This window comes from Bos mutus, chromosome 7 (genome assembly GCF_027580195.1).
Source record: "Bos mutus isolate GX-2022 chromosome 7, NWIPB_WYAK_1.1, whole genome shotgun sequence".
NCBI lineage: Eukaryota > Metazoa > Chordata > Mammalia > Artiodactyla > Bovidae > Bos > Bos mutus.
In genome coordinates, this window is record NC_091623.1 from 43,128,440 (window position 1) to 43,153,593 (window position 25,154).

The 25,154-nt window shown below is 40.7% G+C and overlaps 1 protein-coding gene and 2 pseudogenes across 1 annotated transcript; all 3 read left to right on the forward strand.

Moving 5' to 3' along the window:
* Positions 1-736: 736 nt before the first annotated feature.
* Positions 737-1,686, forward strand: LOC102273070 (olfactory receptor 7A17-like; annotated as a pseudogene).
* A 4,924-nt stretch (positions 1,687-6,610) lies between these two features.
* Positions 6,611-11,005, forward strand: LOC102272779 (olfactory receptor-like protein OLF4; annotated as a pseudogene).
* Positions 11,006-18,290: 7,285 nt separating this feature from the next.
* LOC102272487 (olfactory receptor 7C1) lies at positions 18,291-19,229 on the forward strand. Its single transcript, XM_005904162.2, has one exon. The coding sequence runs from the start codon at positions 18,291-18,293 to the stop codon at positions 19,227-19,229; it is 939 nt and encodes a 312-aa protein (XP_005904224.2).
* Positions 19,230-25,154: the final 5,925 nt, after the last annotated feature.

Below are 25,154 nucleotides of genomic sequence, written 5' to 3' on the forward strand. Positions count from 1 at the left end.
GCAAGTAAACCAATTCACCACAACTAGAGAACCTGCAACTACAGAAGCCTGTACACAGCAATGAAGAGTCAACAGAGCCCCCACCTCCAAAAAAAAAAAAAAAAAAATACAGGCCCCCTTTGCAGCAATTTCATAAAGTGCTAGAGAAATGTAATATGGAGGAGGGACTCCTTGTAACTTTCAGTCTCAGCAGCAGCAAGGAGACCACCTTGCTCAACATCCTCTGACACCATCTCTCCTCACTCTCCCTCCTATTCATTTCCCTCACCACACCAGTTTCCTTTTTTCAACTAAAACATCTTAAACGAGCACCTTCCCCAGGGCCTTTGCACTGGCTGTTCTCCCTGCCAGGTACACAGTTCTCCTGATAAGTTCATGGCTCCTGTTCTCTCTTCCATGAGGTCTCTTTTCAAATGTCGACTTATTTGTGGTCTTACCTGAACACCCATAAAAATAACATCCCTTCTTTACTCTTTCCTTTACACTTGCTTTCATTTTATTCATAGTATGTGTCACCATATGACTGTATTTATTTTTATTTGCTACATTGATTCTCCATGACTGGATTTCAGGAGCTTTTGATTACCAAAACACTGTACTCATTGCATGAACAAAATATTGACATTAATTTCCTAATCACAAAATACATAAGGTAGCATTTCAACAATGTGAGTAATGTTCACTTGCATGAAAATTAGTCACGTTTTTTCCCTTTACTTGTAGTCGCTTCCACTATATGGCACCAAAGAACATCACAGAAGTTTCAGAATTTCTTCTTCTCGGATTCTCAGAGGAACAAGAACTACAGCCCCTCGTATTTGGACTTTTCCTCTCCATGTACCTGGTCACTGTGTTTGGAAACCTGCTCATCATCCTGGCTGTCTCAGACCCCTGCGTCCACACCCCCATGTACTTCTTCCTCTCCAACCTGTCCTTTGTAGACATCTGCTTCACCTCCACCACCATCCCAAAGATGCTGTGGAACATCCAGACACAGAGCAAAGTTATCACCTATGAAGGCTGCATCACCCAGATGTTTTTTTTACACTGTTTGCAGGGTTGGATGACTTCCTCCTGACGGTAATGGCCTATGACCGCTTTGTGGCCATCTGCCACCCCCTGCACTACACAGTCATCATGAATCCCCAAATCTGTGGAATTCTGGTTCTGGTTAGCTGGGCCATCAGTGTCCTTCATTCCTTGTTACAAACCTTAATGGTGTTGAGACTGTCCTTCTGTGGAGAACTAGAAATCCCTCACTATTTCTGTGAACTCAATCAGATGGTCCAACTTGCCTGTTCTGACAACTTTCTTAATGACATGGTGATGTATTTTGCAGCTGGGCTGCTGGCTGGTGGTCCCCTGTCTGGGATACTTTACTCTTACTCTAAGATAGTTTCCTCCATATATGGAATCTCGTCAGCTCAGGGAAAGCTTAAAGCCTTTTCTACCTGTGTATCTCACCTCTCAGTTGTCTCCTTATTTTATTGTACGAGCTTAGGAGTGTACCTTAGCTCTTCAGCTACCCAGAGCTCACACTCAAGTGAAATTGCCTCGGTAATGTACACTGTGGTCACACCAATGCTTAACCCTTTCATCTACAGTCTGAGGAACAAAGACATAAAGAGGGTTATGCAAGCATTCTTTAGAAAGGCAGCTCTAAATAGGCCATTTGTCTTTAGCTGAAGAAGGCCACCTGATTGAAGGGTTCAAAACCCAGAGCCAGAAATTGCAGATCTTTTTTCAGATTCTTTCATTACATTGGAGAAGTAGGACGTGCTTCTTGTATTTATTTCCTAGAAGTTAAATTTCTTTGAACTCCTCCATATAACTTAATTTCACTCACTTGATTAAGATTTGTGATCTCTCTCATTTTCAAGAGTTTTTCCATGTTAAGGTTTTCCCACTCTCTCAAATTTATTCTCAACATTGGATCTAAACAATTTGGGAATTTCCATTATCGTGTGATTAGATATATTCCTTGATACAAATATATTATGTCATGTGTGCAGGCATACTCAGTCTCTCAGTTGTGTCTGAGTCTTTGCTATTCCACAGACTGTATGTAGCCCACCATGCTCCTCTGTCCATGGAATATTCCATGCAAGAATACTGGAGTGAGTTGCCTTTCTTACTGCATAGGTCATGTATATGTGGAATCTTTTTGAGAAGTCAAAATCATGCAAATCAGTTCAGTTCAGTTCAGTCACTCAGTCGTGTCCGACTCTTTGTGACCCCATGAACCGCCACATGCCAGGCCTCCCTGTCCATCACCAACTCCCGGAGTCCACCCATGCCCATGTCCATTGAGTTGATGATGCCATCCAACCATCTCATCCTCTGTCGTCCCCTTCTCCTGCCCTCAATCTTTCCCAGCATCAGGGTCTTTTCAAATGAGTCAGTTTTTCGCATCAGGTGGCCAAAATATTGGAGCTTCAGCTTCAACATCAGTCCTTCCAATGAACACCCAGGACTGATCTCTTTTAGGATGGACTGGTTGGATCTCCTTGCAGTACAAGCGACTCTCAAGAGTCTTCTCCAATACCACAGTTCAAAAGCATCATATTTTTGGTGCTCAGCTTTCTTTATAGTCCAACTTTCACATCCATACATGACCACTGGAAAAAACCATAGTCTTGACTAGACGGACCTTTGTTGACAAAGTAATGTCTCTGCTTTTTAATATGCTGTCTAGGTTGGTCATAACTTTCCTTCCAAGGAGTAAGCGTCTTTAAATTTCATGGCTGCAATCACCATCTGCAGTGATTTTGGAGCCCCAAAAAATAAAGTCAGCCGCTGTTTCCACTGTTTCCCCATCTATTTGCCAAATTTTGCAAATAGAGAGTAGAATAGTGGTTGCCAGGAACCCAGGCTTTTGGAGAGATGTTGATCAAAAGGTACAAACTTCCAGTTAAAAATGAAGATGCCTTGAGGAGCTAAGAGAGCATGATGACAACAGTTAATGATTCTCTATTATATCTTTGAAAGTTGCTAAGAGAGTAATTCTTCAATGTTCCACCACAAGAAAAAAATGGTAATTTTTTTTCAGGTAATGTTAACTAAATTTATCATGGTAACTATTTTAGAATACATAAATATATCAGATCATTCCATTGTTGGCTGAAAACAGCATCTCAAGTAACCCTGAGCAGAGAGCTCAAAGGATACAAGGGTAGGAACCAGATCATGCCGAAGTTTTGCAACAAGGGGCAGATAGTCTGAACGTCAAAAGATTTTTTGTAAATTAAAGAAAACTAAATACCCCATGTTAAGGACAAAAATTAGTTGTGAAATATCTTCCAAATATTAGTCAAATTCCAGACCAAGAGGAGGAACTGAGGAATGGAATATTTCCTGCCATATCAGTAAACAACAGATGTCAATAATCAGTAATTTCAGCCACCACAGAAGGTGAGCTGGTGAGCCCTGAGGGAACTCAAGAAGGAAAGATTATCTGCCATCTAGCAGTCATCAAATTGCTGCCACTCCCTATGATGAGCCCCAAGGAAGCTCAGGATGTGAAAAACACAGAATGAAAGTGAAAGTGTTAGTCACTCAGTTGTGTCTCTTTGAGACCCCATGCACTGTAGCCCACCAGGCTCCTCTGTCCATGAATTCTCCAGGCAAGAATACTGGAGTGGGTAGCCAGTCCCTTCTCCAGTGGATCATCCCAACCCAGGGATCAAACTCAGGTGTTCCTCATTGCAGCGATTCTTTACCATCTGAGCCACCAGGGAACCCCAGATAGGTGAGGTGCATATCAAAGGAATAAAGTCTCATGCTTTGTCAGAATGGATGTCTCCTCAGACAATTCACTTCTGAGTGTTAGACAAAAGCCCACTCTCAGGCCCCAGAGGGGTCCCCCTTCCTGCAACAGATTACTCCTGGAGGCTCCAGGGAAGAATCCATTTCCTGTCCTACTCCAATTCCTAGAGAATACTTGCATTCCTTGACTATCACCGCATCACCAAAGTTAGCAGCAGTTAAGATTTTCAAATATCTCTATGAGTTCAATTCTTCTGCCTCTCTCATTCATGTTTAGAGGATCACTGATTAATAATCATGGCTGCTCCTGCTGCTACTAAGTCGCTTCAGTCATGTCTGACTCTGTGCAACCCCATAGACGGCAACCCACCAGGCTCCCCCATCCCTAGGATTCTCCAGGCAAGAACACTGGAGTGGGTTGCCATTTCCTTCTCCAATGCATGAAAGTGAAAAGTGGAAGTGAAGTCATTGAGTCGTGTCCAACTCTGTGTGACCCCATGGACTGCAGCCTACCAGGCTCCTCCATCCACGGGATTTTCCAGGCAAGAGTACTGGAGTGGGGTGCCATTGCCTTCTCCGATAATCATGGCTAATTGTCTTAAAATGACTTATTAGGAACTTTATTCAACTAAGCACCTTAATTTAAACATTCCTGCTATGTAAAATAACATATTCAAAGATTATAGGGATAAGAACGTGAACATCTTTGGGAAGCCCTTATTCTGCCTACTACACCAACTTTTCCAGAAGTGCATTATTTGGGGCGATTCAAGGGCCCTTTTTTTGCCTTTTCATACTGTTCATGGGGTTCTTGCAGCAAAAATATTGAAGTGGGTTGCCATTCCCTCCTCCAATGGACCATGTTTTGTCAGAACTCTGTACTATAACCTGCCTGTCTGGGTGGCCCTGCATGGCATGGCTCATAGCTTCATTGAGTTACACAAGCCTACTTGCCATGATGAGGCTGTGATCCATGAATGGGACACAAACTGGATGCAGATTTTCACAGCCTCTGGAGTGAATGCACATGCTTTTCTTCAAAATTTCATACAAAGATGATTTGTGATAGAGAAAATGTAAAACTCTGTAGAAGACTCTAAAACATAACCACAGCCTTGTTTACTCAACAATGGTCAAAATCCAGTACCTGCATCATCAACACCATCCAGGAGTCTGTTGACTCACCAGGCAAGATCTGCTGATCAGAAAGTGCATTTGAACCTGCATCTGGGTGGCTGGTATGAACACTGATGTGGGAAAGTTATGGTCTAGGTTAGGTTTAATCATTTTCTCACTGTTTTCCTTTTGGGCAGGATCATTATTTGTGTTGGCTGCTGATTGGGCATTATAGTATAGCTGTTTAGCAGCACCCTTTCAGACATGACCAAATATCACCCAGGGTAAAAGCATCTCTGACTGAGAACCACTGGCCCAGAGTTTGAAAGCTGGAAACAACTGGGGAATTCCAGAAAAGGTCTCATACCTTACTCAGATTATAACTGGCAGATCACTAATCCCTATGAAGCTCATTTCTGCAATGGAAAATGGAGTTCATAGAAGTACTATCCTTCCCTGGAGGCTCAGATGGTAAAGAATCCGCCTGCCTATGCAGGAGACCCAGGTTCAATCCCTGGGTTGAGAAGATCCCCTGAAGGAGGAAATGGCAGCCCACTCCAGTATTCTTGCCTGGAGAATTCCATAGACAGAGGAGCCTGGCAGGCTACAGTCCATGGGGTCATAAAAGTCAGACACGACTGAGTGGCTAGCACTTTACACTTACCACATAGAATGGGGTTTTCTAAAAATTAAGCTGTAGAAACCCCAAAAGGAGGTAAGATCTATGAGTTTCTTATAATTAAAAACATTTTCTAATGCAGAACTACCTGATTTAACTTTTGCACTTAACTTCTGCACTTAACTTTTGCTTTAAGTGCAAAATTGTTAACATTTTTTACAAAACTGTAATGAATTCAAGCAGTGTACTGCCCCAGGTTTTACATTAAAAGAATAAATTTATCCCACTGTTTGAAGGTGAGAATAGTAATTTTCTAGAGATATTAGGGGCTGGGACCCACCAGGAGTAAATGCTTTGATCATGGACCCAGTCAAGACAGAAACCTCGATCTTAGACTCTGGAGAAAATGTGAACTCAGAGTTGGGAGAGGACTTTAAGTTTTACTCCCCCAGAAGGACAGGAAAAATCATGGAGAGAAGTAATAAATACTAAATCCATCTGACACTGTCACCTAGAAACAGAAAATGAAAAGAAAATATTCCTATTTGTCCAGACCAGTGTCCCACAGGGATATCAATTATTAGAGATGGTACTAACAGGAGGGAATTGTACCTAATGAGCAGACATGCTGCTGCTGCTGCTGTTGCTAAGTCGCTTCAGTCGTGTCTGACTCTGTGCGACCCCATAGACAGCAGCCCACCAGGCTCCCCCGTCCCTGGGATTCTCCAGGCAAGAACACTGGAGTGGGTTGCCATTTCCTTCTCCAATGCATGAAAGTGAAAAGTGAAAGTGAAGTCGCTCAGTCGTGTCCGACTCTTAGGGACCCCATGGACTTCAGCCTACCAGGCTCCTCCGTCCATGGGATTTTCCAGGCAAGAGTACTGGAGTGGGGTGCCATTGCCTTCTCCGATGAGCAGACATGGGGAGCTGTAAATATCTCCTCTGCTGCATCCCTCAGCCTGGGCAACCTTGGGATGGACAGGGCACAGCTGTTGCTTGCAGACTCATAATTCTGACTAGAAGACCAATGCTTGAATTCATCCCATTGTCTTGTCTGGAAACAGAGCCTCTGTCTCCATTATCAGTCATCCAAGAGCACCTGGGACATCTATGTTGCAAACTTCCCCTCAGAGACTCCACCCAGGTGAGTCCAAGAGTCCAGGAAATACTGCAGGAGAAGGTCAAATGGAATGGAGGCAAGAACATTTACCTGAGTTCACCTGAGCCAGTCTGAACTAACTCATAACCAAGATCACTGGGGTTGTTTGTTTACTTGGTTAATTAATGTTTTAACTTATAATGCAAAAAGAAATGTAAATATTGAATTACTGGTGGCACAGTGGTAGAGAACCCACCTTCAGTGCAGGAGATGCAGGTTGGATCCCTGAGTCAGGAGGATTCCCTGGAGAAGGAAATGGCAACCCACTCTAGTATTCTTGCCTGGAGAATCCCATAGACAGAGGAGACTGGCAGGCTACAGCCCATGGGGTTGGAAAGAGTCAGACATGAATGAGCGACTGAGAAGTGCAAGGGTCAGTGTTGGCCATTAAATGATGGACATAAAGGCTCCATTAAGAGAGTGAGTTGGAGGTGTAAAGCTTCCAGTAAAAGTAGAAACAAAGTCCAAGGATTTTTGCTATTAACTGAAGTAAAGATACTGAATATTAGCTGTGGAGGGTTGTACAGACATGTAAGGACTTTTATTTTTTAAGATGGAGCCAAGTGACTACAATGAGAGGGATCCAGACAAAGGAATACTGGCAAACATTTCCCTACAAAAGTAGTTCATGGGACATATCTTTCACAGTATCTTCTCCCTCCTAATATTCAAATTAAAGAGTATTTATTATGTAAAAATGGACATGCTAATGAGCTTACTTTGCAATTATTTCATTACCAGTGAGGCTGAATATATTTATATATTAATAAGAAAGTTAGTTGAAAACTGTCTGTTCAATTCCTTTGCTTTTGCATCATGAATTTGGCAGGATTCTTGCTTTTGATTGTATTCTTTCAAAGACTAAAATTTTTTTCATCATTTTTGCTCTTTGCCACTTAGTTGTTTTATGTATGTATACAAGTTTTGAGCAGAATGTCTGAGAGTTTATAATTTTTGTGTGGTAAAAATCAACAAGTCAGTTATATTCTGTTCTTTTCATTGCTTTTTAATTTTTTTAACTGAAAGAATAGAGCAGTCACTGACACATTCTTCACTGCTTTCACCAAAAATGAAAATGAGTGTTCTTCTGCATTGTGTTGTTGTGGTTGCATTAGTTGCTCAGTTGTGTCCAACGTTTTGCAATCCCATGGACTGTAGCCTGTCAGGTTGTTTTGTCCATGGGATTCTCCAGGCAAGAATACTGGAGTGGGTTGCCATTCCCTTCTCCAGAGGATCTTCCCAGCCAGAGATTGAATCCAGGTCACCTGTAATGCAGACAGATTCTTCACCATCTGAGTCACGAGGGAGGGCTTGATGCTAATAAATCATACTTTATACATATTTGCAACTACTTTTCACATCCCTTATTACTTGCTTTTGTTCTTTGTGATTAGACATTGCATTTTTATTTCTTAAAGTTGTACCATATTTCTAAAACTTACATTATATTCAGCCACCATTTGGAAGGCATTTCTCTTTACACTTGACTAAAGTTCACCTCTATCTTCCATATGCATATTTGAATCTGTATGTTTCTGTAAATTGTAATTTAGATACTGCTTCCTCCCCATATTTTAAAACACCTTCTGTTGTATTTTTTTATTTCCAAGTTTTTGGTAATCTAAAATTGAGCCAGTGACCCAAGCTTATATAATTAAAACATGTTGCTGTTCAGTGGCTAAGTCATGTCTGACTCTTTGTGACCCCATGGACTGCAGAATGCCAGGCTTCACTATCAGTGTCTCCCAGAATTTGCTCAAACTCAGGTCTATTGAGTTGGTGATGCTATCTAACTATCTCATCCTCTGCCATCCCCTTCTCCTTTTGGCTTCAGTGCTTCCCAGTTTCAGAGTCTTTTCCAGTGATCACCTCTTTGCATCAGGTGGCCTAAGTATTAGAGCTTCAGCTTCAGCATCAGTCCTTCCAATGAATATTCATGGTTGATTTCCCTATGGATTGGTGATTTGATCTCCTTGCATTCCAAGGGACTCTCAAGAGTCTTCTCTAGCACCATAATTTGAAAGCATCAATTTTCCAGCACTCAACCTTCTTTATGGACTAACTCTCATATTCGTACATGACTACTGGAAAAAACCATAGCTTTGACTGGACAGACCTTTGTCACAAAATGATGTCTCTGCTTTTTAATATGCTGCCTAGGTTTGCATAGCTTTCCTTCCAAGGAGAAAAGTGTTTTTTCATAAATTTAATTAACTAATTAATTTTAATTAAAGTATAACTATTGTATATTTTTGATGAAAATATAATGTCTATAGTTTTTCTTCTAGAAGTTGGCTTTGGATTTTCCTTAAATTTTGTTTCATATGGCTATGGGGTTTTTTATATTGAATTTCATTTTGCTGGAGATGTGGACAAGTAGAGATGTGGACGAGGGACTCCTTGTCACTTGAGGTTTCACCAGCTTCAGGGAAGCTTCCTTGTTCCTCAGCATCCTCTGACATCATCTCTCCTCCTTCTCCATCCTGCTGATTTCCCTCACCAGACTGGTTTCCTTTTTTTGAACTTGAACATCTTAAACCAACACCTTTGTGCTGTGCAGACCTGTGAACTGTCTGTACCCTTGTCAGGCACACACTTCCCCACAAATGTTCAACTACTGGCTCTCTATTCAAGAATCACCTTTTTGGCAGGTCTGGCCTGAACATGCATAAAAATTAGCACTCACACACCTCCTTCTCTCTTTTCCTTCCACCTACTTCCTTTTTCTTTATAATACCTGTAATCATCTAGCAAGCTTGTTATAATACCTGTAATCATCTAACACGTGTGTGTGTGTGTGTGCGTGCGCATGCTTAGTTGCTCAGTTGTGTCTGACTCTTTGTGACCCCATGGACTGTAGCCCACCAGGCTCCTCTGTCCAGGGGATTTCCCAGGCAAGAATAATGGAGAGGGTTGCCATTCCCTTCTCCAGGATATCTTCCCAACCCAGGGAGTGAACATGGTTCTCCTGCACTGCTGGCAGATTCTTTACCATCTGAGCCACCAGGGAAGACCCCTAAATGTGATATACAAGTTTTTAACTTGTTTATATTCTTTCTCAAATCTGGATTTTAGGAGCTTTTGTTTTTCAGCATGTCACAATCCCTGCGTAGACTATATGGGGAACATTGTTGCAATTCAATTTTCAAGTGCAGGAATTTCTCATTAAAACTGTGAATACATGACATCATGGGGGAAAAGTTAAAAATGGGACAAGTTTGCTTATTAGAGAAGGCATGGGGAATTCTCTGAAGGGGATAAGAACCATACATAAAATATTGATTTCTTGATGAAAAAATATGAATTGTATTATTTCAATGATGTGAGTAATGCCTATCTGTGTGAAAATTAGTCATGTTATTTTCCCCTTCCTTACAGTCACCTCTACCACATGAACCCACAGAATGATACAGAAATTTAAGAATTTCCTCTTCTGGGATTTTCAGAGGAATGAACACTGCAGCCCCCCATATTTGGGCTTTTCCTCTCCATGTACCTGATCACTGCGTTTGGAAACCTGCTCATCATCCTGGCCATGTGCTCAGACTCCCACCTCCACACCCCCATGTACTTCTTCCTCTCCAGCCTGTCCTTTGTAGACATCTGCTTCACCTCCACCACCATCCCAAAGATGCTACAGAACATAAGGCCAGAGAGCAAAGTCATAACCTATGAAGGATGCATCATTCAGATGTATTTTTTGTAATCTTTGCAGGATTGGACATCTTGCTCTTGACTGTGATGGCCTATGACTGGTACATGGCCATCTGTCATCCTCAGCACTACACAGTCATCATGAACCCCCAGCTCTGTGGACTGCTAGTGCTGGTGTCCTGGATTATAAGTCTTCTGCATTTCTTGTTAGAAAGCTTAATGGTGTTGCAACTATCTTTCTGTACAGACTTGCATATCCCTCACTTTTTCTGTGAACTCAATCAAATGGTACAACTTGCTTGTTCTGACACCTTTCCCAATAACATGGTGATGTGTTTTGCAGCTGTCCTGCTGGGTGTTGGTTCTCTTACTAGTATCCTTTACTCACATTCTCAGATAGTGTCCTCCATATATGGAATCTTATCAGCTCAGGGAAGGTATAAGGCCCTTTCCACCTGTGCACCTCACCTCTCAGTAGTCTCCTTATTTTATTGTATGAGCTTAGGAGTGTATATGACTCTGCTGCTACACACAGTTCCCATTCAAATGCAAAAGCCTCAGTGATGTACACTGTGGTCACACCCATGCTGAACCCTTTCATCTACAGTCTGAGGAACAAAGACATAAAGAGGGCTCTGAAAATGTTCTTGGGGAGGGCAACTCTAAAAGGATATGTGGGTCCTAAGGCTTAAGAAGTGCACATGATGAAAGCCTCAGAGCCAGAAATTACAGTTTATATCAGATATGGAAGTAAGTAAAACATGCCTCGTCAGTTCCTTATTGGAATTTCCATTTCTTTTATCTCAGCTTCTCTATACAATTTATGCAACTCATTTTATGAAACTTTGTGATCTCTCTTATATTCAAGAATTCTCTTGGAAGATTGGGACTGACATTATACACTGTTGATACTATGTTTAAAATAGATAACTAATGAGAACTACTGTGTAACACAGGGAATTCTACTCAGGGCTCTGTGGTGACCTAATAGGAAGGAAATCCAAAAAAGAGGGGATATGTGTATACATACAGCTGATTCACTTTACAGTATAGCATAAATTAACATCATAAAGCAACTATATTCTAATAAAGTTTCTTTTTTATTTTTTCCTTTGTCATTATCCTATTATCCCAAAGTTATCTTCAACCATGGATCTAAGATATTTGGATTTTCCCATTATCTCAAGGTGCTATGCGTGCATGCTAAGTTGCTTCAGTCATGCACAACTCTGTGGGACCCTATGGACTGTAGCCCACCAGGTTCCCCTGTCCATTGGATTCTCCAAGCAAGAATACTGGGGTGGGTTGCCATGACCACCTCCAGGGGATCTTCTCAACCCAGGGCTTGAATCCATGTCTCCTGCATCACAGGTGGATTCTTTTACTGTTGAGTCATGGCGGAAGGCCCTTATGGGAAAAAAAAAAAAAATACTCTTGGCAATCACAGCTACTTACATAAGCTTATAACAGAAAAAAAAAAAATCTGAGACCACTGTTTTCCTTTTGTGAATGTCATTCCTTTATATATCACTTCCTTAACTGCTCTTCCTAATACTCCAGACCTTAGCATACTCCTTGTTATAGTTGTTCATGGGTAATTTTCTACTCTTTTGATTTCTGTTGTTATTCAGATTGATGTCCTCCCTGTTTACAACTGACACTGGCAAGAACTGATAATAAAATAGATGTCTCCAAGTGGAAGCTACACAGAAAGACAAAAATGAATAAACAGATTTACATAATATGGCCTTAGAGTTACACTTGACTTTAAATATGATGAGGAAAATATTAATAAAACATTTATTATTACACAAAAGATAGTTGTGTATATGTGTAAGTGTTTGTCGCTCATTGGTATCCAATTATTTGCCACCTCATGGACTGTAGCCACCAGGCTCCTCTGTCCGTGGGATTCTCCAGGCAAGAATACTGGAGTGGGTTGCATGCTCTCCTCCAGGGGATCTTCCCAACTCACGATAGAACCCAAGTCTCCTGCATTGGCAGGCAGAATCTTTATTGCTGGTGCCACCGGAGAAACCCAATACATATGTGTCTCTATGTGTATACATTTCTCTTTCAAATAACCATGCTCACACACACATATGTACGTGCACACAGAATCATTTATAATCCAATTTATTCTATTAAAAGAAACCTTACAAGACTGTTGGAAGGTAAAGAAATTTTTAAAATGAACATTGCATAGTTAACATGAAGTCCAAGGAAAGTAGAAATTTAAACACAAAGATTTAAGGTAGAATGGGTGATCTAATTTAATAATTTTAATTACTTTTTCTATCTTAACACCTCAAAGTTCTCAAAATCAAAACCATATTTACACTCATGCAGTGTGGGATTCCCTGTATCAGTTAACAGAAGCAACTATCTCCAAATTGACTCTAATTTTCTTCATTTAAGGTGAGATTTCAATGGAAAATACTACCTGGAGGAACCTAAGTGAATAAATTGAGAGGCTTAAACTCAGTTTTTTGAACAAAATCTTATTGGATAAAAATATATGATTTATTTTTTACTGGGGTGTCCCAGGTGTCAGAGTGGTAAAGAATCCATCTGACAGTGCAAGAAATGCAAGAGAATCAAGTTCAATCGCTGGGTCGGGAAGATCCCCTGGAGTAGGAAATGGCAACGCACTCCAGTATTCTTGCCTGGAAAATCCCATGTACGCTGAAGCCTGGCAGGCTACAGTCCAAGAGGTCCCAAAGAATGGGACACAACTGAACAACTAAGCATGCACGCATGCTGCTGTAACAAATTATACCATTATAACTATGTATATATGTTATATATGGCTGTGTATATGCAAAGATAGATAAATAGACAGGTAGATAGATAGATGGATAGATCAGTTCAGTTCAGTTGCTCAGTCATGTCTGAGTGTAATCAATGAAGCAGAAGTGGATGTTTTTCTGGAACTTTCTTGCTTTTTTGATGATCCAACAGATGTTGGCAATTTGATCTCTGGTTCTTCCTCTGTCTTTTCTAAATTCAACTTGAACATCTGGAAGTTCTCAGTTCACATACGGTTGAAGCATAGCTTAGAGAACTTTGAGCATTACTTTACTAGCATGTGAGATGAGTGCAATTGTGCTGTAGTTTGAACATTCTTTGGGATTGGAATGAAAACTGACTTTTTCCAGTCCTGTGGCTACTGCTGAGTTTTCCAAATTTGCTGGCTTACTGAGTGCAGCACTTTCACAGCATCATCTTCCAGGATTTGAAATAGCTCAGCTGGAATTCCATCACCTCCACTAGCTTTGTTCATGGTGATGCTTCCTAAGGCCCACTTGACTTCACACTCAAGGATGTCTGGCTCTAGGTGAGTGATCACACCAACATGGTTATCTGGGTCATTAAGATCTTTTTGTATAGTTCTACTGTGTATTCTTGCCACCTCTTCTTAATATCTTCTGCTTCTGTTAGGTCAATACCATTTCTTTTATTGTGCCCATTTTTGCATGAAATGTTCCCTTGGTATCTCTAATTTTCTTGAAGAGATCCCTAGTCTTTCCCATTCTGTTGTTTTCCTCTATTTCTTTTCATTGATCACTTAGGAAGGTTTTCTTATCTCTCCTTGCTATTCTTTGGAACTCTGCATTCAGATGGATATATCTGTCCTTTCCTCCTTTGCTTTAACTTCTATTCTCAGCTATTTGTAAGGCCTCCTCAGACATCCATTTTGCCTTTTTACATTACTTTTTCTTGGAGATGGTTTTGATCACCACCTCCTATACAATGTTATTAACCTCTGTCCATAGATAGATATAAATAGATAAATAGATAATGACTTGAAGTTCTATGGACCCAAAGCTCAAACCAGAATGGGTCTCAGGGGGCTAAAGTCCACATGCTTGCAGTGCTGGGATCCATCTCGATGCTCCAGAAGAGAATGCATTTCCCTCCTAAATGACTTTCTGGTAGCCACCTACATTCCTTGGTTCATGGTCCTTTCTCAGTCTTCAAAACCAGCAGCATAGCATATTAAATGTTCTTTGACCTCAATTTTCTTATTCTCACTCAGTATTTAGAGGACCTTGTTATTACCTTTCACTAACTTGGATAACCTGGGCTAATCTTTTTATCTTACTATGAAACAAAGTCTTTTTCAGGTGTATGTTATTCGATGACACTGAAGAAACTTCAGGTTAAAGGATCAACTACTGAATGTATCACCGCCTTCATAATAAGTGAAGTGCTTTTCTTTCAAAATTACATACAAATAGCAGAAGAAGGGATAAATAAATGTGGTGTATATACACACACACATAATGGAATACTACTCAGCCATAAAAAGGAATGAAATGGTGCCATTTGCAAAGGCATGGATGGACCTAGAGACTGTCATATAGAGATAAGTCAGAAAGAGAAAAACAAATATCATATAATATTGCTGTTATGTGGAATCTAGAAAAATGATGTAGATGAATTTATTTGCAAAGTAGAAATAGACACACAGACATAGAGAACCGACATATAGGGATACTGGGGAGAGAGCAGGGAGGAAGGAGGATAAATTGGGAGATTGAGACAGATATATATGCACTACTATGTATAAAATAGATAACAAATGAGAACCTACTGTATACCACAGGGAACTCTACTCGATGCTTTGTGAGACCTAAATGAGACGGAAATCTAAAAAATAGGGGATATATGTATACACATAGCTGATTCATTTTGTTGTACAGCAGTACTTAACACCACATTGTAAAGTGACTCCAATAAAAATTACTTTTAAAAAAGAATAATAATCAAAATATTTACATATACATCTTATGATCTGGGATCAATTTTTTCTTGCTGTTCATAATTTAAGAACTAACTAGATTTCAATAGTGATGGGGCTATCTGGTTTTTTAATTATCTTTTTCTTTTAGAGACACATGCTAAAGTTGCTTAAATATTAATAGGTAAATGATACTATATGTGGGAATTGCTTAAAAATAATCATCTCGTGTGAACAGGAGTAGTGTGGCCAGGTTACAGGTCAGTAACTTGTGAAACCCATTGATGAATTGATGAGTGTTCATTATACTCTTCACTACTCTTCACTTCTGTATATGTGTGAATTTTCCATAATAAAAAAGGTTTTAATGGTCCCAGTGGGAGAAGACACATTCTTCCAATATCTACCCCTGAGGACATAACTGTAATTTTTTCCATTTTGATTATGGTCCCCATATTCCTGCAGTTATATTTCCCCAAGCTTACAAAAATAAAAAATTTTAATGAGAAGCTTTGAGAATTCAGCTTCTGGAGCTCAATTAACTTTGCCCCTCACCTTCAGTTCACAAATATGAGGGGAAAAAGACATTCTCTCATGCTTCCTAGAAACATCACCATGGTTCAGAGATCCACATGCTGTTAGTTGTTCAGTCGCATTCGACTCTTTGTGACCCCATGGACTGTAGCCCATCAGGCTCCTCTGTCCATGGGATTCTCCAGGCAAGAATACTGGAAGGGGTTGCCATTCCCTTCTCCAAGTGCCTGGCACCATCTCCCTCATGTTAGAGACACGACTACTGGCTACAAGATTCACTTTCCTGGGATGAGTCCATCAGACTGGAAATAACAACACAGAGCACCCTCGGGAAATAGAAGAGAGGAATTTCCCCAGGAGCACTGTCAAGAGTAAGAAAATTGAACAAATCTATAGATTAAAAATGATTCAGAAATGTTCAAGTGTTAACCAAGAAGGAATCCTCAAGTTTAATTACAGCCTCTTCTCTCTCCTCATCTCCCTTGCCTTCTGCTCATTCCCACATTATTTCTACAACGCTCTCCTAACTCATCAGGAACCATCTCTCTCCTAGTTTTCTCTTGGGCTACACTGGTCTCCCCCTAACATTTTACCCAGTACCCAGTCTCCTCCTGCTCACCTTACTGTAACTCGCACATCAGAGGGGCCACACTCTTCATTAACTTGTGCATTTCAGCGAGCACACACAGCCACGTTCAGTTGTCTCTGATGGACATGAGTGACAGCACTCTCATCCCATTTGTTTCCAGGGAGATGAAATGAGACCATTCGGGAGAAGAGATTAGCATGATTCCTGTACCTGGTAAATTTCATAAATATTAACTGCTATTTATATCATTTCTTGAGTGCCTTCAATGAGCCAGACTGTTAGTCTGTGTATGTCATATGTGTTAGTCACTCAGTCGTGTCTGACTCTTTGCAACCCCATGGACTGTAGCCCACCCCTTTCCTCTGTCTATGGAATTCTCCAGGCAAAAATACTAGAGTGAGTAGCCATTCCCTTTTCCAGGGGATCTTCCCAACCCAGGGGTCAGATCTGGGTCTCCCATGTTGCAGGCAGATTCTTTACCGCCTGAGCCACCAGGGAAGTCCTATTTTTGTACAATTTCAAATAGGATTTTTTTTTCTATTATGCATCTGTTTATTGCTGGAAATGGGAAAGAAAATGATACATGTTTATATTTCGATCTAGTTTCACCAGAAGGACTTCTTAGTTGTAATAGCTTTGCAATTGATTCTAGGTAGCCAGGTTTTCATCTGAAAATGTGATCAATTTACTTTTACCCAAGATGTGACCCTATGATTGTTTTTTTATTCTTTGGTCATATTGGTTTGAAATTTCAGAACAGAATTGGGTAGTGGCAGTGACACGCATACTTGTCTTCTGTATGATCTTCATGTAGATTTCTCAAATATTTTCATGTGAGGATTGACATAAGCTGATGACCAAGGAAATTATTTTCATAGTAATGAAACCCATTTAGTTTACTCAGAACTCCTTTCAAGCAATATCTTTAGCATTCAATTAGACTATCCAATTTTTTGGATGATTTTTTTTTCTACTTATTTGCTCTACTGTAATAAATACATTACCAATATGAAATGCTGGTTGCTTTCTAGGGTTAAATGTTACCCAGGCATAGTATTTGGTTTGCATGATAAACTTCTAAATATTTTTATATTTTATTGCTATTTTCTTTTGTTTTTTTTAATAATATGCTAATTAGAGATAAGTCTCTGATTTTTCTTATACAGCTGCTATTGTAGAAGGCATGTTGTATCATGATTAAAATAGCTCTAGAAAATTAACTGGAACACTTATTTTCATGTGCCTCCAGATAATTTTTATGTATTTCAAACAGGTTTTGTGAGATTTCAAAATTAGCAATTTTTTCCTGGGAAAAATTGATAACTCCATACCTTATTTCATGATTGTCCATTATACATGTTAATCAAGTGAGTAGAAAATACCATGTCATTATTATAGCTTATGGAAATTATACACAGACTCATGCTTTTTAAATTAGCATTTAAAGTAATAATTTAAATAAAATTAATAATAATTAATGGTGTTTATTGATTAATTATAAATTAATGAAAATTAAATAAAATGAATATTAATTTAAATAAATAATTATTTTATTATAAAGGCATTTAGTAATAAAGTACAAATTAGTTCAAAGGCATATGAGAAGCCTGGGTGACCAAGGGTCAAGGTAGTCAAACAAATGAGATCTTCTTTGGGTGCAAAATTAGTTTTCATGTGAAACCTTTCTAGCTACTGGTGGCAACACAGGAGAAGATGATGGCATTAAGAGACCTCAAACTGACAGACAAGAGAGAAGAGGCCATTAAGCAAAAGCATTGTCTCATCAATATATTGAGTTCGAGCTAAAGTGAAGTGAAAGTGAAGTTGCTCAGTTGTGTCCGACTCTTTGCGACCCCCTGGGCAGTAGCCTGCACCAGGCTCCTCCTTCCGTGGGATTTTCTAGGCAAGAGTTTTGGAGTGGGTTGCCATTTCCTTCTCCAGGGAATCTTCCCAACCCAGGGATCGAACCCAGATTTCCCGCATTGTAGACAGACGCTTTACCATCTGAGCCACCAGGGAAGTCAAGCTAAAAGTGACCACATTTCTAAGATGCCTGTTGATCACCAATTAAATCTTGCTTCTGCTTCTCTCTTGGCAGACAATCCTTCACATGCAACCAGGAAACCACTCACAGCTTCCAATATTTCTCCCCCTGGGACTTTCTGAGAAGCCAGAGATTCAGTCTGTTCTCTTTGGGCTCTTCCTCTCTTTGTACCTGGTCACCGTCTTTGGGAACCTGCTCATCATCCTGGCCATCATCACAGACTCCCACCTCCACACCCCCATGTACCTCTTTCTCTCCAACCTGTCATTGTCTGACATCTGTTTCACCTCCACCACCATCCCAAAGATGCTCCTGAACATCCAAACCCAGAGCAAAGCCATTACCTACACAGGCTGCATCACCCAGATGTATTTTTTCACAGTTTTTGGACTTTTGGACAACTTACTCCTGACAGTGATGGCCTATGACCGCTTCATGGCCATCTGCCACCCCCTGCACTACACGGTCATCATGAACCTGCGGTTCTGTGCACAGTTGCTCCTCCTGACCTGGCTCATCAGTGTTCTGGGGGCCCTTCCTGAGAGTTTAACCATGTCCTGGCTCTCTTTCTGCACCATCGTTGAAATCCAGCACTACTTCTGTGAACTCCCTGAGGTCCTCAAGTTTGCCTGCTCTGACACCTTCATCAATAATGTCGTATTGTATCTTGTGACAGGCCTTATGGGCTTTTTTCCTCTCACTGGCATCCTTCTCTCTTATTCTCGAATTGTTTGTTCTGTACTGAGGATCTCAACAACAGGAGGGAAGTATAAAGCATTTTCCACTTGTGGGTCTCACCTCTCTATGGTCTCCTTGTTCTACGGAACCTGCCTTGGGGTCTACCTCAGCTCCACATGGACACATGACTCTCAAACAGGGGCGTTTGCCTCTGTCCTGTACACCATGGTCACCCCCATGCTCAATCCTTTCATCTACAGCCTGAGGAACGGAGACATGAAAAGAGCTCTGAGAAAGCTTCTCTGCAACACATTGTCTCCCCAATGACAACATTGTCCTGGAGCCTGGACACGTGTGATCAAGAGCAATGGAACAGAACGCTTAAGAGTGTGGACTCTTAATTTTTCAGTGCACTTAGTTCTGAAGTTGGAATGAATCTGTTGAGAGAGGCAAGGGTGGGGAAGCAAGCTAACTATCCATCCTCAGGACACTGGGAACAGGTGTAGACTAGAGATGGAGAGGTGTGTGTTTTCGGGTGGACAGTGTGGGTGTGTTCGATCATGTCCGACTCTTTTAGTGACCCCGTGGAGTGTAGCCTCTCAAGCTCTTCTGTCAATGGGATTCTCCAGGCAAGAATACTAGAGTGGGTTGCCATTTCTTCCCCCAGGGGATCTTCCCAACCCAGAGACTGAACTCAAGTCTCTTGAGTATTCTACACTGGAAGGTGGATTCTTTACCACTGCACCATCAGGAAGAGCCCCAAAATTTTCCTAAATTCAAACGGTGATACCATCTTAGTATATGGTGATTTTTCAGTGATAAGATAAATATACTTTATTGTATTTTTTTTATCTTTAGTAGACTTTTTTCTTTTAAAAAAATTTATTTATTTTTAATTGGAGGATACTTGCTTTACAATATTGTGTTGGTTTCTGCTATATATAACATGAATCAGCCACAGGTATAGGTAACTCCCCTCTCTCTTGCACCTCCCTCCCACCTCCTATCCCTCCCACAACTCTAGGTTATTACAAAGCATCAGATTTGAGCTCCCTGCATCATACAGTAAATTTCCACTGGCCATTCTAATTTTACATCTGGTAATGTATATGTTTCAATGCTATTCACTCAGTTCATCACACCCTCTCCTTCCCCCACTGTGTCGACAAGTCTGTTCTCTATGTCTCCATCGCTGCCCTGCAAATAGGTTTATTAGTACCATCTTTCTAGATTCAATATATATGCATTAATATATTTGTCTTTCTCTTTCTGACTTATTTCACTCTGTATAATTGGCCCTAGGTTCATCCACCTTATTAGACCTGAGTCAAATATGTTCCTTTTTATGCCTGAATAATATTCCATTGTGTATATGTACCACAACTTCTTTATCCAAAGAATATTCAACCCCCATGCGCTTCAGTTGCTCTATCTGAAATGAACCTATAACAAGACATGCCTCAGAAGGGTGACAAGAGGTTTAAATGGAATAAAATGGCAAAGCTTCAGCATAAGGAATGCAGGTGGCAAGTCCTAAATAAATTTCAGCTCTCGTTACATACAAGAGTAATTTTTGTAATGCTTCAGCTTTTTGTTCCATATTATTAAGCCAATTTCTCCCCCATGTACACTGTCCTCCATTAGGACTAGGTCATAAAGCTCAGTATACCCCAGAAAGAAAGAGGATGTGTAATGTGGAGCAGAATTTCTCAACCTTGGCATCACTAATATTTGGGTTTGGGTCATTCTTTGCTATACGGGCTATTCCTGTACATTGTAGGATGTTTAGTCGTATCCCTGGATAAGATACATCACCACCCAAGTTGCAAGGACTAAAAATGTCTTCATATACTCCATAAGGGGCCAAATCACCCCTACTTGAGAACCATGGGAAAGTGACTTCCAAAGGGAAAGAGAACATATGAAAATTTTCCATGTGCAAAATCCCCATGGGAGTGAGCTAAAGCAGGAGTCCCCAAGCTCCAGGATCTAATGCCTGATGATCTGAGGTGGAGCTGATATAATAATAATAGAAATAAAGTGCACAATAAGTGCAGTGTGCTTGAATCATCCCAAAACCATTCCCCCTCCCCCCACCACCCCACGTGTGCATGCGTGTCTGACTCTGCAACCCTATGAATGATAGCTCACCAGGCTCCTCTGTCCATGGAATTCTCCAGGCAAGACTACTGGAGTGTGTTGCCTTTTCCTTCTCCAGCAAAATATTTTTCACACATGGTAAGAATGGACCATAAAAATGCCTGTACAAATAGAAAAGCAGAGTCCCAGATTTGACTCTATTTTGCATAACAGTCAAAAGAAGGAAAGGAGACTGGATAGACTACAAGGCTGATGACATTGAAAAACTAAAATCCATTATTCAAATAATATGTGGACAAAGAAGACATTTGGCACCCTGTCTCACTGGGATGATCCAGAGGGATGGGATGAGGAGGGAGGTGGGAGGGGGGTTCAGGATGGGGAACACATGTACACCCGTGGCGGATTTATGTCAATGTATGGCAAAACCACTAAAATATTGTAAAGTAATTAGCCTCCAATTAAAATAAATAAATTTATATTTAAAAAAAAGAAGACACTTGGCAACATCATTTTTAAGACTTTTTTTACATTTATTTATTATTTTTGGTTGCAGTGGACTTCCCTGTTGCACTCGGGTTTCCTCTAGTTGTGGCAAGCAGGGACTGCTTTTCATTGCAGTGCTCAGGCTTCTCATTGCACTGGCTTCTCTTGTTGTGGAGCACCGACTCTAGGGCACGCAGGCTCAGTAGCTGTCGCTACAATCATTCAAGAGGAGGATGCCCTAAGTAGCCTACTGTTTTTATTTGTTTGAAAAATTTTAATATTTGATTTGGGTTATAAAAGTTATTCCCTTATATACTGGTGTTCCTTTTTACTTTTTTATTGAGGTATAGTTTGTTAACAGTATTACATAAGTTTCAAGCCCACTGAAAAAATGGACAGAAGACCTAAATAATCATCTCTCCAAAGAGAACATACAGATTACCAACAGACACATGGAAAGATATTCAATATCACTAGTTATTAGAGAAATGCATATCAAAACTACAATGAGATATCACCTCATTCCTGTCAGAATGGCCATCATCAAAAAAAAAATCCGCAGACAACAAATGCTGGAGAGAGCGCTGGAGAAAGCATGAAGAGAAGGGAACCCTCCTACATTGTTAGTGGGAATGTAAATTGGTACAGTCACTATGGAGAACAGTGTGGGGATTCCTTAAAAAATTAAAAATAGAGCTACCACATGACCCTGCAATCCCACTCCTGGGCATAAATCCAGAGAAAAATATGATCTGAAAGGATATATGCACCCCAGTGTTCATTGCAGCACTGTTTATAATAGCCGAGACATGGAGGCAACCTAAATGTCCATCAACAGAGGAATGGATAAAGAAGATATGGTACATACACACAGTGGAATATTACTCAGCCATAAAAAGAATGAAATAATGCCATTTGCAGCAACATGGAGGAACCTAAAAAGTGTCATACTGAGTGAAGTTAGACAGAGAAGGATAAATATCATATGGCATCTCTTATATGTGGAATCTAAAATGATACCAATGAACTTACTTACAAAACAGAAAGAGGTTCATGGACTTAGAAAATGAACTTATGGTTGCCAGGGAGAAGGGACAGTAAGGGAGTTTGGGAAAGTCATGCACGCTGCCATAATCAAAATGGAGAGCCAACAAGGACTTAGTGTGTAGCACATGGAACTCTGCTCAACGTTATGTACCAGCCTGGATGGGATGGGGGTTTGGGGGAGAATGGATACATGTATACATAAGGCAGTGGATGAGATGGTTGGATGGCATCACTGACTCAATGGACATGAGTTTGAGCAGGCTCCAGGAGTTGGTGATGGACAGGGAAGCCTGGCGTGCTGCAGTCCATGGGGTTGCAAAGAGTCAGACGCAACTGAGCGACTGAACTGAACTGATGCATAAGGAGAGTCCCTTCTCCGTTCACCTGAAAAAAAAACCACAGCATTGTTAACTAACTATACCCCCAATACAGAATAAAAAGTTTAAAGTTTGCAAAAAATATATTATATGTTTCAGGTGTACAACCTAGTAAGTCACAATTTGTAAAGGTTATACTCCATTTACTGTTACTGTAGAATATTGTCTATATCTCTTACTGTACAGTATATATCCTTTGCGACTTATCTTACGCATGGTAGTTTGTACCTCTTAATCCCGTGCCCCTGTCTTGCCCCTCTCCCTTCCCTCTTCCCACTGTTGGCCACTGATTTTTCCCCTATGACTCCAAGTCCAGACTTCCTTGGTGGTCCAGTGGTTAAGACTCCACACTTCCAGTGGAGAGGGCATAGGTTCAATCCATGCTCAGGGAAATTCTATATGCTGAGCAGTGCAGCCAAAGAAAGAAAAAAATTCTATGCCTGTGAGTCTGTTTCTTTTCTGTTATATTCACTAGTTTGTTTTATTTTTTATTTTTTTAGATTTCACGTATAAGAGATATACAGAAAACAAAGTCACTCGCTTGTGAATTATTTAGGATAGCCCATTCTCTCTGGACTAGAGTGTTGAGGACCATCCAATTAACTTGACCCTGAAGTCAAGTTTTGACCCTGAAAAGCCACATATTCCCACAGAGTCTGCCTGAACAGCCAGTCAGTCCACTTCTCACACTACTTTTCTTGTTGTATTCCTGGAACCTCCTTCAGATTGCCCTTTCAACAGTGGGAACAGAAGCTGTGGCAAACTCATTGGTCTGGCTTTGTTGGTAGCTGGGTACGACCCACAGCTTTGTTCATAATTTCAAGTTAAGCTGCTTGACATTCACATGATCTTGAAAAATGTGCCATCATGCTCTTGATAGACAAAGAAATTCCATCTCAGATGTTGAGGAAGTGCTTGTGGGAAAAAATAGTGGAGATCAGATCCTGGGGAAAGAGCATTGTGACTAAGGTGCATGGGGAGGGGTGTTCCCATGGGAACAAAGTTAGCAGGAAAGAAGGTCCTTTCTGGTTTGGCTTCCACACTCATGGGAACCAAATTGCTCAGAGAGCAGAGAGCAATGGAACAATTACCTTAATGAGCAGTTGTGAGAATTCAACCTCTGAAGTCACAGAAACAATAAATATGCCCCTTACTCCTCTCAGTACAGCTTCATTGTCCCAGAAAGGAGGAAGTTCAGCGGTGCCCTTTCAGAGAATGGATGCCTGATGCCACCTTCCTGCACTTTAATGGAGCTGAGTTGAGGATCCATCACCCAGGAATGAAAGGATCCAGAGAACTAGAGGCTCACTGAGGACATTAAAGTGTGTGCTGTGGAAAACAGGTATGGAGGCAGGCAGAACTCTCAGAGTATTAACTTGGATGGCACAAATGAGGATAACACAGTTGGTAAGAGTCCATTTACTTAAAACACCCTGCACAGTTCAAGTCCTAAGTGTCTCAAAATCTCTCTTCCACTCAGGTTCCTTCCTCTCTCTTCTGGAACCCAACTCTGAGAATCTCTCACCTTCCTAATGGAAACTGACCTTGTTTAAGCTCCCAACATCTCTTCATATTTCTTACCCAACCATCCTAGCTATTTCTCAGGAACTATGTGCTTCTATTCTCCATCTGATTCTCCTGTATTCTTTTATCTACCAAATCTTCCTTATGTATTCACTCACTCAAACAAGAAGCATTCTCTGGGATTCTTCCTATTTAGCACTTCATATATGTGTGTGCCACTAGTAAAGTAATGCTCAAAATTCTCCAAGCCAGGCTTCAGCAGTATGTGAACTTCCAGATGTTCAAGCTGGTTTTAGAAAAGGCAGAGAAACCAGAGATCAAATTGCCAACATCTGCTGGATCATCAAAAAAGCAAGAGTTCCAGAAAAACATCTGTTTCTGCTGTATTGACTATGCCAAAGCCTTTGACTGTGTGGACCACAATAAACTGTGGAAAATTCTGAAAGGGATAGGAATACCAGACCACCTGACCTGCCTCTTGAGAAACCTGTATGCAGGTCAGGAAGCAACAGTTAGAACTGGACATGGAACAACAGACTGGTTCCAAATAGGAAAAGGAGTACGTCAAGGCTGTATATTGTCACCCTGCTTATTTAACTTATGTGCAGAGTACATCATGAGAAACGCTAGGCTGGAAGAAGCACAAGCTGGAATCAGGATTTCCAGGAGAAATATCAATAACCTCAGATATGCAGATGACACCACCCTTATGGCAGAA

Bases quoted from the DNA above. Each gene is read 5' to 3' on its own strand.
- LOC102272487 (XM_005904162.2), top strand. From the start codon at position 18,291: ATGCAACCAGGAAACCACTCACAGCTTCCAATATTTCTCCCCCTGGGA.